The sequence below is a fragment of the Eriocheir sinensis genome, chromosome 4 (assembly GCF_024679095.1).
Source record: "Eriocheir sinensis breed Jianghai 21 chromosome 4, ASM2467909v1, whole genome shotgun sequence".
In the NCBI taxonomy this organism is placed as follows: domain Eukaryota; kingdom Metazoa; phylum Arthropoda; class Malacostraca; order Decapoda; family Varunidae; genus Eriocheir; species Eriocheir sinensis.
This window is the reverse complement of record NC_066512.1, coordinates 1,518,846-1,531,213: the sequence shown is the minus strand read 5'-3', so window position 1 is coordinate 1,531,213 and position 12,368 is coordinate 1,518,846. Positions and strand designations below refer to the sequence as shown.

General features: G+C 45.2%; 1 protein-coding gene across 8 annotated transcripts in view; it reads left to right on the top strand.

Annotated features, from left to right (window-relative positions):
- The window catches only part of LOC127007891 (uncharacterized), a 212,392-nt gene that overhangs the window by 161,818 nt on the left and 38,206 nt on the right, over positions 1-12,368 (top strand). For 6 of the 8 annotated variants that reach the window (XM_050879351.1, XM_050879345.1, XM_050879379.1 and 3 more), the window contains one exon: positions 3,214-3,357. In XM_050879351.1, coding sequence (XP_050735308.1) covers positions 3,214-3,357 — 144 coding nt within the window. Of the gene's footprint in view, positions 1-3,213; positions 3,358-7,347; positions 7,623-11,637; positions 11,815-12,368 lie in introns of those variants that run through there. The other 2 variants (XR_007760681.1, XM_050879400.1) reach the window with 2 other exon arrangements.

Sequence of the window (12,368 nt, the reverse complement as noted above, 5' to 3'; positions counted from 1 at the left end):
GGCACTCCACTATCTACAATTCTCCATTCCAGTTTCATGTCCTTTACCACTGTTCTCATCTCTCTTCCCTTAGGGTAACTTTCCATCCAGTTTTTCATTTTCCTTTCTTTAACCCTCCTTTATTTCCATAGCCCATAGTAGTCTTGTGTGTGGAACTTTATCAAAAGCTTCCTTCAGGTCCAGATACATGCACCACCCATCCGCCCTCTCCTGTGTTATGTCTGTCACTCTTGAGTAAAAGCTCAGTAAGTTTGTTACACATGGTTTACACTTTTCTAAAGCCATACTGTTTTTCTGTAATTATTATGTTCACAAATTTGGTCTATCATTTTTTACTACTTCTCGCATATTTTACAAACTACACTGGTCAATGATACTGGTCTGTAGTTGAGAGGTTCTTTCCTTTCCTACCTCTTTTTATACAGGACCACCTCAGCCCGCCACCTTTTGGTAATTTTTACCAGTTGATATTGGAGCACTTTATGATATCATGTACCGTCCAACCAGCTGATTTCTGCATTCTTTCAATATAAGCCTGAGACTCCATCCAGTCCTATTGCTTTCCTCTCTCAAGCTCCTCCATTTAGCTTTATACATCTCCTCTTTAGTTAGAAATGACTTCATCTATTGAACATTATCTTTGTCATCTTAGTTCACTGAACTGTGATTTTTGTAAAGACTTGCTGAACCTCTTGTTTGGCAGCTCAGTCATGTCTTTAGGATCTTTGAGTATCTTTGTCGCATCTTTCAGTCTTTCTCCTTTGCTTTGATTTATTTATGAATCATAAAACAGTTTAGCTTTTCCTTGCACTTTTTTCAAATAACATCCTTTTCATATCCTTTCTCTTTCTTTCTCTCCTATTTTCATGTATTCATTTTTGCTGTCTCAAAATCTTCTTTATCCTTTGATTCTACTTCTTTTCAATCTTTCCACGCTTTGTCTTTTTTGCTGCATCGCACATCTTGCATTGCTTCAATCCTTTCTTTCCTCTTTCTTTGGCTTACACACGGGACATGATCTTGTCTCACATCCAAAAACATCATACTTTTCTCCTGCACTTCTTCAACTTTTTTTCTCCTAGTCTAGCTTCCATAATATTTTTTTTTAAGATTTTCCTTTTAACCACCTTGGGTTGTAGTTTCTCCTGTTTCTTCTATATGATCTGTCCCCCCAGCTCTTCCTCTGTTTCCATCTCTACATCACGTGATCACTTCTTTTTCCAGGGTCACAATCTTAATTCATTTAACAAGTGCATTCCCTTTGTCAGGACCAGGTCCAGTCTTGCTGATTGTCAGTCCTGTATCTTTTGTGTTTCCATCACCCACTGCACCATTAATCCAGAGAAGAGAATAACAATTGTGCTTTACCGTAGCAGCAACAGGCCACGAAATATAATCAAACTTAAGTTATATCAATATTATGGCGAGTATTATGAGTGTCCGTACCATCCCACCTCCCTGGCCGGACCATCACCACGGTTGGGGATGGTTCAGACGATTTAGAAACTTGTCTTTCATCACCTACATCTGAAAACTGGAAATAGCTATGAGTGTCATATTAGCAGCCTAAAGAGCCAAATGATGGAGGAACATTTTGAGATCAACAAAATTACATTTCTTAAACTTTTTTCTAAAAATATTTTTCTAAAAAGTGTCCGAATCATACCGGCTCTCCCCTATAGTATGGAACATATATCTCTATTTCTCTGTTGTAAATATTCATAAAAAGGTCATATTTCTTTTGAATGTCAGTACTCCTCTTCATATCAGTCCAGTTTACCCCAGAGAAGAAACTCTTTGAGTCCAACGTAATCTGCCTTTGCGTAGTTTTTCCTCATATGCCTCATCTCGACATTCATATCCTTCTTTAGTTTTTGTCTGTAATAGCTCATGGTCGCTCTTTCCCAAGGGGCACTCATGACTGACTCCTTCATCTAGCTCAACATTTTTTTGTGAAAATTAGGTCAAGTCTTGATGGTTGGTCATCCCCTCTCAGCCTTGTTTCATAACAAGGTTATCTGTTGCCAGCTTCAATAGTTTACTTCCCCAGGTATTTTCTCAACCCTCTGTTGCATAGTGTTCCCAATTCACCTCTTTGCAAATGAAAAATCCTGTTAATATTACCTTTCTATTATTCTTTATTCCGTTTCTCAGTGCCCGTACTGTTTCTTCCAGCATAGCGTTGTATCTTACTTCATTCCACCTTTTGGTTTCAGGGGACATAGGCTGTTATTATGTTAGTCTTCTCTCCACTGTTTGTCAGTATCTGCACAGCCATCACCCCCACACTGTCCTTTCCATGTCTCACTTCCGTCACTTGCAGGTTTTGTTTCGTCATTATCATCACTCCTCCTCCCTTTCCTTCTCTCCCATCTTTCCTCCAAATGTTATACTTGCTTTTTCTGTCCAATATTTATTCCAATTCCTTTCCAAGTTTTGTGTGTGTGTGTGTGTGTGTGTGTGTGTGTGTGTATTTACCTAGTTGTATTTACCTGGTTGTGACATACGGGAAAAGAGTTACGCTCGTGCTGTCCTGTCTCCATATCCTCTCTTATCCAACTTTTCCTTAAAATCATGAATGTTTCTTGCACAAACCACCTCCTCCTCCAGTCCATTCCACAGGTCAGTGCTTCTGTTTGGGAAGCTAAACTTTTTCACATCTCACCTACACGTGGTCGCCCTCAACTTCTTTCCATGTCCTCTCGTTTCTCTCTCACTCCACACACACAGGTCCTCTCTGTCCAGATTCTCCACCCCGCTCGCCACCCTGTACACCACTATCAGGTCTCCTCTTTCTCTTCTTCTCTCCAGGGTTGTGAGCCCCATGCAATTGAGTCTCCATAAGTCCGATCACTAAGTTCTGGTACCATCTTAGTTGCCACTCTCTGTACTCTTTCCAGCTTTCTTATGTTCTTCTTTTTGTGAGGAGACCAGACCACTGCTGCATACTCCAACCTTGGCCTTATCATTGTAACTATTATTTTCTTCATCATCTCCTCGTCCAAATACACAAATGTTGTGTGTGTGTGTGTGTGTGTGTGTGTAAAGGGGTCAGCTGCAAGCCGTGTTGTAAGGAAATCCTCATAAAGAAACGTGCAAAATGGAGAGTCTGGTGTAGATGTTATACAAAAATATTGGTGTGTGTGAATTATTGAGTTGGCTGGTGAGCATGCACTGGCAGCTGTGTCTTCTATAGGATGTTTCCCTGCACAGAGACACTCTGGTGAGAGCCACGGCCGGGAGCAGGAGGCGCCGCCATCACCCCCTGCCAGAGGGCCGGCTGCCACTGTCCCCTGTCAAGGCAGCTTCTCCCCCATGCCAAGCACACTCTCTGAGCCTCTTCCCAATGCTAGAAAGGTGAGTGATGACCCAAGCCAGTTTACATTAGAGTTGTATCTTCAAGTTTCTCCATTTGACTGTTTTTCACCAGGATACACAAGGATCCTACCAGTCAGCTTTCATAGCCACAACAGTAATGGATTTCAGTGCACGTACAGATGTTTACCAATCAGTGGCTGTCTTCACCCTCTTCAAGTGTCCTGCAGTATTGCTTTTCCTTCCCCCTCTACTTGTGTTGCAATGGTCCAGGATGATGACAGATACTCCAGTTAGCAGGGGGCAGTTAGCTTTTTTTATTTATTTATTTTTTTTTACGTCGCGGCCTATTGCGCCGGTAGGCTTCTTCCTGGTGGGGCCTGATGGTTGGCCCAAGGCTTCTTCCTGGTGGGGCCTGATGGTTGGCCCAAGGCTTCTTCCTGGTGGGGCCTGATGGTTGGCCCAAGGCTTCTTCCTGGTGGGGCCTGATGGTTGGCCCAAGGCTTCTTCCTGGTGGGGCCTGATGGTTGGCCCAAGGCTTCTTCCTGGTGGGGCCTGATGGTTGGCCCAAGGCTTCTTCCTGGTGGGGCCTGATGGTTGGCCCAAGGCTTCTTCCTGGTGGGGCCTGATGGTCGGCCCAAGGCTTCTTCCTGGTGGGGCCTGATGGTTGGCCCAAGGCTTCTTCCTGGTGGGGCCTGATGGTTGGCCCAAGGCTTCTTCCTGGTGGGGCCTGATGGTTGGCCCAAGGCTTCTTCCTGGTGGGGCCTGATGGTTGACCCAAGGCTTCTTCCTGGTGGGGCCTGATGGTTGACCCAAGGCTACTTCCCAGGGGCCTGATGGTCGGCCCAAGGCTTCTTCCTGGGGGGGCCTGATGGTTGGCCCAAGGCTTCTTCCTGGTGGGGGCCTGATGGTTGTCCCAAGGCTTCTTCCTGGTGGGGCCTGATGGTTGGCCCAAGGCTTCTTCCTGGTGGGGCCTGATGGTTGGCCCAAGGCTTCTTCCTGGTGGGGCCTGATGGTTGGCCCAAGGCTTCTTCCTGGTGGGGCCTGATGGTTGGCCCAAGGCTTCTTCCTGGTGGGGCCTGATGGTTGGCCCAAGGCTTCTTCCTGGTGGGGCCTGATGGTTGGCCCAAGGCTTCTTCCTGGTGGTGCCTGATGGTTGGCCCAAGGCTTCTTCCTGGTGGGGCCTGATGGTTGGCCCAAGGCTTCTTCCTGGTGGGGCCTGATGGTTGGCCCAAGGCTTCTTCCCTGGTGGGGCCTGATGGTTGGCCAAGGCTTCTTCCTGGTGGGGCCATGGTGCCCAAGGCTTCTTCCTGGGGGCTGATGGTTGGCCTGCTTCTTCCTGGTGGGGCCTGATGGTGGCCCAAGGCTTCTTCCTGGTGGGGCCTGATGGTTGGCCCAAGGCTTCTTCCTGGTGGGGCCTGATGGTTGGCCCAAGGCTTCTTCCTGGTGGGGCCTGATGGTTGGCCCAAGGCTTCTTCCTGGTGGGGCCTGATGGTAGGCCCAAGGCTTCTTCCTGGTGGGGCCTGATGGTTGGCCCAAGGCTTCTTCCTGGTGGGGCCTGATGGTGGCCCAAGGCTTCTTCCTGGTGGGGCCTGATGGTTGGCCCAAGGCTTCTTCCTGGTGGGGCCTGATGGTTGGCCCAAGGCTTCTTCCTGGTGGGGCCTGATGGTTGGCCCAAGGCTTCTTCCTGGTGGGGCCTGATGGTCGGCCCAAGGCTTCTTCCCGGTGGGGCTTGATGGTCAGCCCAAGGCTTCTTCCTGGTGGGGCTTGATGGTCAGCCCAAGGCTTCTTCCCGGTGGGGCCTGATGGTCGGCCCAAGGCTTCTTCCCGGTGGGGCCTGATGGCCGGCCCAAGGCTTCTTCCTGGTGGGGCCTGATGGCCGGCCCAAGGCTTCTTCCTGGTGGGGCCTGATGGCCGGCCCAAGGCTTCTTCCTGGTGGGGCCTGATGGCCAGCCCAAGGCTTCTTCCTGGTGGGGCCTGATGGCCGGCCCAGCCCGCTCTGCCACAGGCGAGTGTTTATAGTGGCGCCATCTTGCGTTGGCTCATGCTGCCCCCCGGAACTCATCTTTGAGCCTCTCTTTGGAGAGGTTATCTAGTGCCCAGGTTGATGGGTGGTCTTCAGGCCAGCATGTGGGTAGTCTTAAGCCACTCGGCGGTAACTGAAAAACCTCAGCTGTGTGGTGGCCAGGATTCGAACCTGCGTCCCTCCTGGAGCTCCTGAATGTGGGGCCATCACGCTATCCATTCAGCCACGTTAAGAGTGTCCACCTCACTCACGTCTTAGGCCTCGGGTTCAAGTCTCAGGCAGATTGTTGGGTAGAAGATTTATCTTCCCATATAGATCAATTTCTCATATGTTTTGAGAGGCAGAAATACCTCCCATGACAATGGTGGCAAAACAGCCACTGAGCGAGCTAGAGAGTTGGAAGCAGCAGGATTGAATGTGGTGAGAGGGAGTGCCAGAACAGGGAGAGTGTTATAGTAATTGTAGTATATCAGTGTATTATTATTATTATTATTATTACTTAATATCACCACAAATTAGGCATGCAATATCACTGGAAAAAACCCACGACAGATAGATCACGCCACCTTGTAGGAATGTCAGCTGTCAGTGTTTACCGTCTCAGTATGTATACAAAGCATTTCATCAAGCTTAGAGGTCACCTTGACATACGTGACCAATTGTAACTTCATTATTTTCCAATCTGTAATTCGTCACTCCTTCCAGAGAGCTCGACTGACACACACCTATTGTCTCGTCTCTCTCACCAATGCTACACTGTATCTTAGGGTAAGAATACATTTCTTCTAAGGCAGCAAGTGTTTTTCCTCACGCCCACCAAAACCCTGGCTGAGCTCCCTGCAACCAAGCTTTACACCGTTACAAGAGATGGAGACACCTCTGCCGCGGCCACCCGGGCCCCTGGAGGGAAGTTCCCGCAAGGGAGCAGGGCATCAGAGGTATAGATAGATAGATAGATAGATAGATAGATAGATAGATAGATAGACAGTGGTGGCTAAGCAGTGGCACTCATCCCTGTGTTTTGTTTCACCTCGTGAAGGTGGCTGGGAAGCATTAGCTCATGACCCTCAGGGCGGCCTCGGGCCTCACTACCATAGACAGTGTTGTGTCAATAGTAATAACTGGAGAAAACTGAAGCACAAAGAAAGTCATCTAAATGGGAGACAGACAGAGCCATGCAGTGGCCTGAGACAACACTCCAAAGGCTTTAAGCCAGCCAGTGTTCTTTGGCACAATGTCGGAATGTTCGCTTCATGTCGTGGGGCCTCAGTTTTAATACTTGGCATAGTTTTGGCAAAAAAATTACTTTATTCCCAAATAGATCAATTTCTCATTTGCTTTGAGAAATAGAAATACCCCTCTAGAGTATCTTTTGGTGCCATTAACTCTTGTAAACTTGACAAGTGCATGCCTTTACCCCTGGAGCCAATAGCTTACTTAGCTGCTCACAACTTTCTACTCAAGCTCATCCCTGTCCTGGCCAACCTGAACTTCGTAATGCAAAATTTAAGCAGCATCTTCACCTTCTCCTCTTTTACTGATAAACTCTGAAAGTCCTCCCTGTACATAGCAGTGTATCTTATGACCTGAGCTGCTTCAAGAGAGGAGTATCAAGACACCTTCAACAAAACTGATGTCCTCTCAGTGGCTTCTGTCATGCCAGACTGGCCGCTGCCGCCACTGCCAGCACCATCAGTGACAATCATATTGATGAAAATGCCATTCATTCCTGGAGCAGCTTTTAAATAGTACTGATAAAGTTTTCAACACACATTCTTAAAACAAATGAGAATTCACCACCAGATAATATACGTCTTGAGCTACTTAACCCGGTGGCAGTGACGGGCCAAAGTTGTGGCTTTACCGTGTAGCAGTGACGGGCCAATTTTGTGCCATGATTTTAACCCCCCAAAATAGATGATGCATAAACTGATCACAAATGCTTTGATATATATTATGAAATGGTTTGTGTGAGTGATGATTTTTTTCTCATTTTTCTCGCTTAGAGGGACCATTAAGAAACATGATCCTCGCTGCTACCACCGGGTTAAAGAAACAAAAGTGAGATATTCAGTTGTCACACTCATATTTATAGTCTCTGGAATGGCATAGCCCTCACTCACTGGAGGATTGACAAGGTCACACCAATCCTGGACAATGGAGACAGAACACTCCCAGATAATTACAGGCCCATAGATCTAACTCCAGTACAAGGGAAGTTACACACACAGAGATGGAGAGTATGTTGTAAGTTAACCCTTTTTATCCTACCGTCAAAGGAGGCAGCTCCAAGGTGAAAAAAAAAAAAAAAAAAAAAAAAATCCTGCTGTGTTCCTGCTGCTCCTCTGAAAACGATTGGAGAATTCATAAAGGAGGATCAGAGTCAGTCTTTGAGGCTTCATGATACCCTCCTCCTGAAAGCATTCAGGTTGTGTGAAGGGGGAAATACAGAAGAAGGAAGCTTATTCCTCAGGTTACCAGTGACAGGGATGAAAGAATAAGTTACTGGTTAACTCTTGCTTTAAGACTTTGAACAGCAAAAGGATGAGCTAACATAGTCTTATGCATAGCTGGGCACAATAACAGAAATCCTTATTCCCGATAACCGATAACTGATAATGGAAAACCTCATTGGTGATAACTGATATTCGTTAACTGGAGACGCAAATATAGGCGATAACCGATACCCGATATAAATCCACAATTCCAATACTAGCTAGCGATAAGTTCGATAGGGGAAAGCGATACTATATTGATATTTCAAATAAAAAACATAGATGAATTCAAATTTTCATTATCTGTATTTTAGAAAACTTACAAAACCTGAAAACCACACGTTGACACGTACCTATGGACGGTAATACTAGAAACGCCTGAACCGGTGTTGTGTTATTTGGCGTCCCCACCGTCACAAGCTGGCGCTTTTGTTTACAAACACTGGTCTCTCATGAACTGTGCATGCTCAGACCAGCAAGCGTAGACCTGTACGTACAGTCTCACAAAGCTTTTTAACCGTAATTAAGAGTTGCTGGAACGCTGAATCAGACATACAGTACCACTACCACCATCACCACTGTTTCTAGAACGACACTGTACAAGTTGTATATATATGTACAGAGTGTCGTTCTAGAAGCAGCGAGGATGGTGGTACTGTATGTCTGATTCAGCCTTCCAGCAACTCTTAAAGTGTTGAAAAGCTTTGTGAGACTGTACAGGGCTACGCTTACTGGTCTGAATATGCGCAGTTCACGAGAGACCAGTGTTTGTAAACAAAAGCACCAGCTTTTGACGATGAGACACCAAATAACACAACACCAGGTGCCTTCAATATCATGGCATGCTCACAAACGAATATGGAATATCAAATTTGAGGCAGTGGATAATAATTTTTGGGACAAAGTTAAATGATTTTTCTCTTTGATATATTGATTTTTGAGTCTAACAAAAAATAACCTAGTGTTTTAATGTTGATGATCTAAGTATGAAATCTCTTCACCGAAGATATTTCATACCCCGAAGTTTTTTTCATACAACACCGGGCGCCCGGGCCACGCATGCGCAGTAGGGAGGAGACAACGTTTTTTTTTTGAGGTGGAAAAAAGTAGCGATTATCACAAGTTTCATTACAAAAGTAACGAAGATACCGATATATATTTAAATAAGTAGCGGCTGGCCGATAACCCGATTTGTTATCAGCGATAAAGTATCGCGTTAATTTATCGCGGTAACGCCCAGCTATGGTCTTATGCAATGAGGCCATGAAAATTGGAGAGGCATGCAGTCAGCAGGTTTAGGAGAACAGTTTGGGCTTGGAGAGGTGGTGGCTGAGTGGTCGCCGTGTGGACGTGGCTTCCAGTGGGGTCCAGGTTCAAGTCCCGCTGGCCACGACAAGCTGACAATTTTCAGTCGTCACTGAGTGGCCAAAGACTTCCCATGTGCTATCCTGATGACTGTATATCAACCTCTAGCAAAACTCTTTTAAGAGGATCGAGGAGAGCTGTGGGGCTCAGCATAAGACAAGCAAGATGGTGTCACTATAAAACATTTGCCTGCACTGCTAATGGCCTGGGGCCGACCAAGTAGGTCTTGTCATGATAGCCTACCAGCGCTACAAGTCAGACGAAAAAAAAAAAATGACAGTAAAGGAGGCAGTTCAAAGGCAAATATAAATAGATAGAAAAAAGTCTGCTAATCACTGCTCCTGTAAAGAAAGTAGAAATGAGGGCCAAAAGAATGGTCAGCTTTGGGTGAAGAGGAGTCTTGATACTCCATCTTGAAAGAGGTCAAGTCATTGGCAGGAGGAAATACAGGTGATGGAAGGCTGTTCCAAAGTTTATCAATGAAAGGGATGAAAGAATGAAGATGCTGCACAAGGGAGTTGGACAGTATAGGGATGGGCTAGAGCAGAAAGTCGTGTGCAGCGGGGCCACGGGAGGAGTGAAGGCATGCAGTTAGCAAGTTCAGAACAGCAGTCACTAAGGCAACGGCAAAAGTTTCACTGAAGCAGCTGAGAGAGGATGACCAGGAGTCAGTTAGGAGGGGAAGACGATCACCAGTAGAACTCCCCTTGCGGAACCCAGACTGGTGATCAGATAGACGGTCAGAAGTGGATGGATACTTAAAAACTTTACTATTGAGGATTGTTTTGAAAGCTTTAAAAAGACAAGAAAGTAAAGCTATAGGACAGTAGTTTTAAGGATTAGAGTGGTCTTTCTTCTTAGGCAAGAGCACAAGAGAGTTTGAGCAGGCAGGGTGTCAGCACGGAAGCACAGTTTTAAGGACAACAGGAGGCACTTCATCAGGTCGACAAACCTTCTGAGAATCAGGGCCAGCGAGGGCATCTAAAGCATCATTCCTAAGAATTTTAATAACAGGCATAGAAAGGGGATGAGCAGGGGGAATATGCCTGGAATAGTCCAGAGTGAAATTCTTTGAGAAAGTTGAAGCAAAGAGTTCAGCCTTAGAGACAGATGTGACAGCAGTGCTGCCGTCAGGACAAAGGAGAGGTGGGAAAGATTAAGAAGAGAAATCATTGAAGATACTTTTGGCAATAGATGCCAGAAAGCTATGAAAGCATTAAAGGAAGCAAGGTTGCTGCAATATTTATTGATGAAAGCATTTTTAGTGAATCTAAGAATTGATTTGGCATGATTTCAGGCAGAAATATAAAGATCATCCTCAGGTCATCCCACTGAGCTGAACCATAATGCCGGAAGCATCGCCTCTTTGGTGGGTCCAGAGGCTGTACAGGAGCGATAGGACAGAATAAAAACACAAAGTTGTGATTGGAAGAACCCAATAGAAAGAACAGTATAACAGAACATGCTGAAGCATTGGAGGTTAGAAAGAGGTCTAGAGTGTTGTGTGTCTTCATTGGGTTCATGGATATGTATAGAGTGCTGAACCAACTGCTCTAGATCACTGAGGAGAGCAAAGTTGTAGGCTTGTTCACCAGGCTGGTCAGTGAAAGAGGATGAAAGCTAAAGCTGGTGGTGAACATTGAAGTCTCTGAAGGTGAAGACTTCAGTAAAAGGAGAGTGAGTCAAGATGTGCTCCACTTTAGCATTCAAATAGTCAAAGAACTTTGCATAGCTGGTAGAGTTAGGTGAGATAACAAACAGTTCAGATGCATTTAGTAATAGAGTGACAATTAAGCCTTAGCCAGGTGGTGGGAAATTCAGAAGATTCAATGTTGTGGGCACGAGAGCAAGTGATGTCGTTGCGTACATAGACGCAACATCCAGCTTTGGAATGAAAGTTAGGATAGAGATAGTAGGAGGGAACAGAGTAGAGATTACTTTCAACAGGCTCAGAACCTGTGTTTTGGTTAGAAAGAAAAGGTAAGGTTTAGAGGAGGAGAGATGGTGTTCCATAGAGTGGAAAGTAGAGTGAAGGCCACAAATATTGCAAAAGTTGATGAAGAAAAAGTTGGAAGAGCTAACAAGACACCTCTTGAGACAGTAGCCAAAAGTAAAGTCCCAGATGGGGCCTCCAAGGCTTTGTGTTGAATATCCTTTGTAAATTTTTATAATTATGAGGAAATGGTGAGTGTGTGTGTTTTTATGTAGCTTGGCTTAAGAAGGTAGAGGGTTTGTCTTTAGAGAGCATGCTGAACTACTCTCTGGAGTTGACAAGACGAAAGGAAATGGATAGTGATATATATATATATATATATATATATATATATATATATATATATATATATATATATATATATATATATATATATATATATATATATATATATATATATATAATATGCTGAATATTAATAATGTAACGTCTTTTTTTTCAAGCCAACGCTACATTCCTTCTGACGGCCACTGGTTAGAAACCGTTAGATGGTAATGTGGTAGCGGGGTGGTCGTCTGGCTATTTCCGAGCGGTTGTCAATGATGTTGAGACAAGCCTCAGGACAAGTGAACACTCGTTCTGGGTTGTGATGGTTACCTTTAGTGCGGTAATGATGGAAGGTGGGTGAATTCCCGTGTGAACCACTCTGAGACAATGTTTAGTTAAGGGGGAGTGGTGATAATTCACTAACGTGTGTGTGTGGGTGTGTGTTCAGTAATGCCCAAATGGCAGGTTGACAGGCTTTAAATTATAGCATTTACAGTAACTTAATAACTTTTCTTGTGTATGAATATATTTACAGACCTTGGGAGGTTAGCAGAGTGACATTTAAATGACTACATACATAAATGAATAGTATTTAACCTAACTAACTATCTATCAGGGAGATTGGGGAACATTTGAATGCTTATCTGTGTTGAAGACCCTTGAAGTGATGGCTGGTGCAGGAGGGAGGAAGAGGGAGAAGCCGGGGACGATGAGTGTAGATTGCGTTGTTGACGAGGCCGGGGTTGTGTTGGTTGAGAGGCTGGGGCGTGATTGAAGAGGCCGAGGATGTGGTTATGGACTGAGGCGTGATTGAAGAGGCTGAGGATGTGGTTATGGGCTGAGGCGTGATTGAAGAGGCCGAGGATGTGGTTATGGGGCTGAGCGTGATTGAAGAGGCCGAGGATGT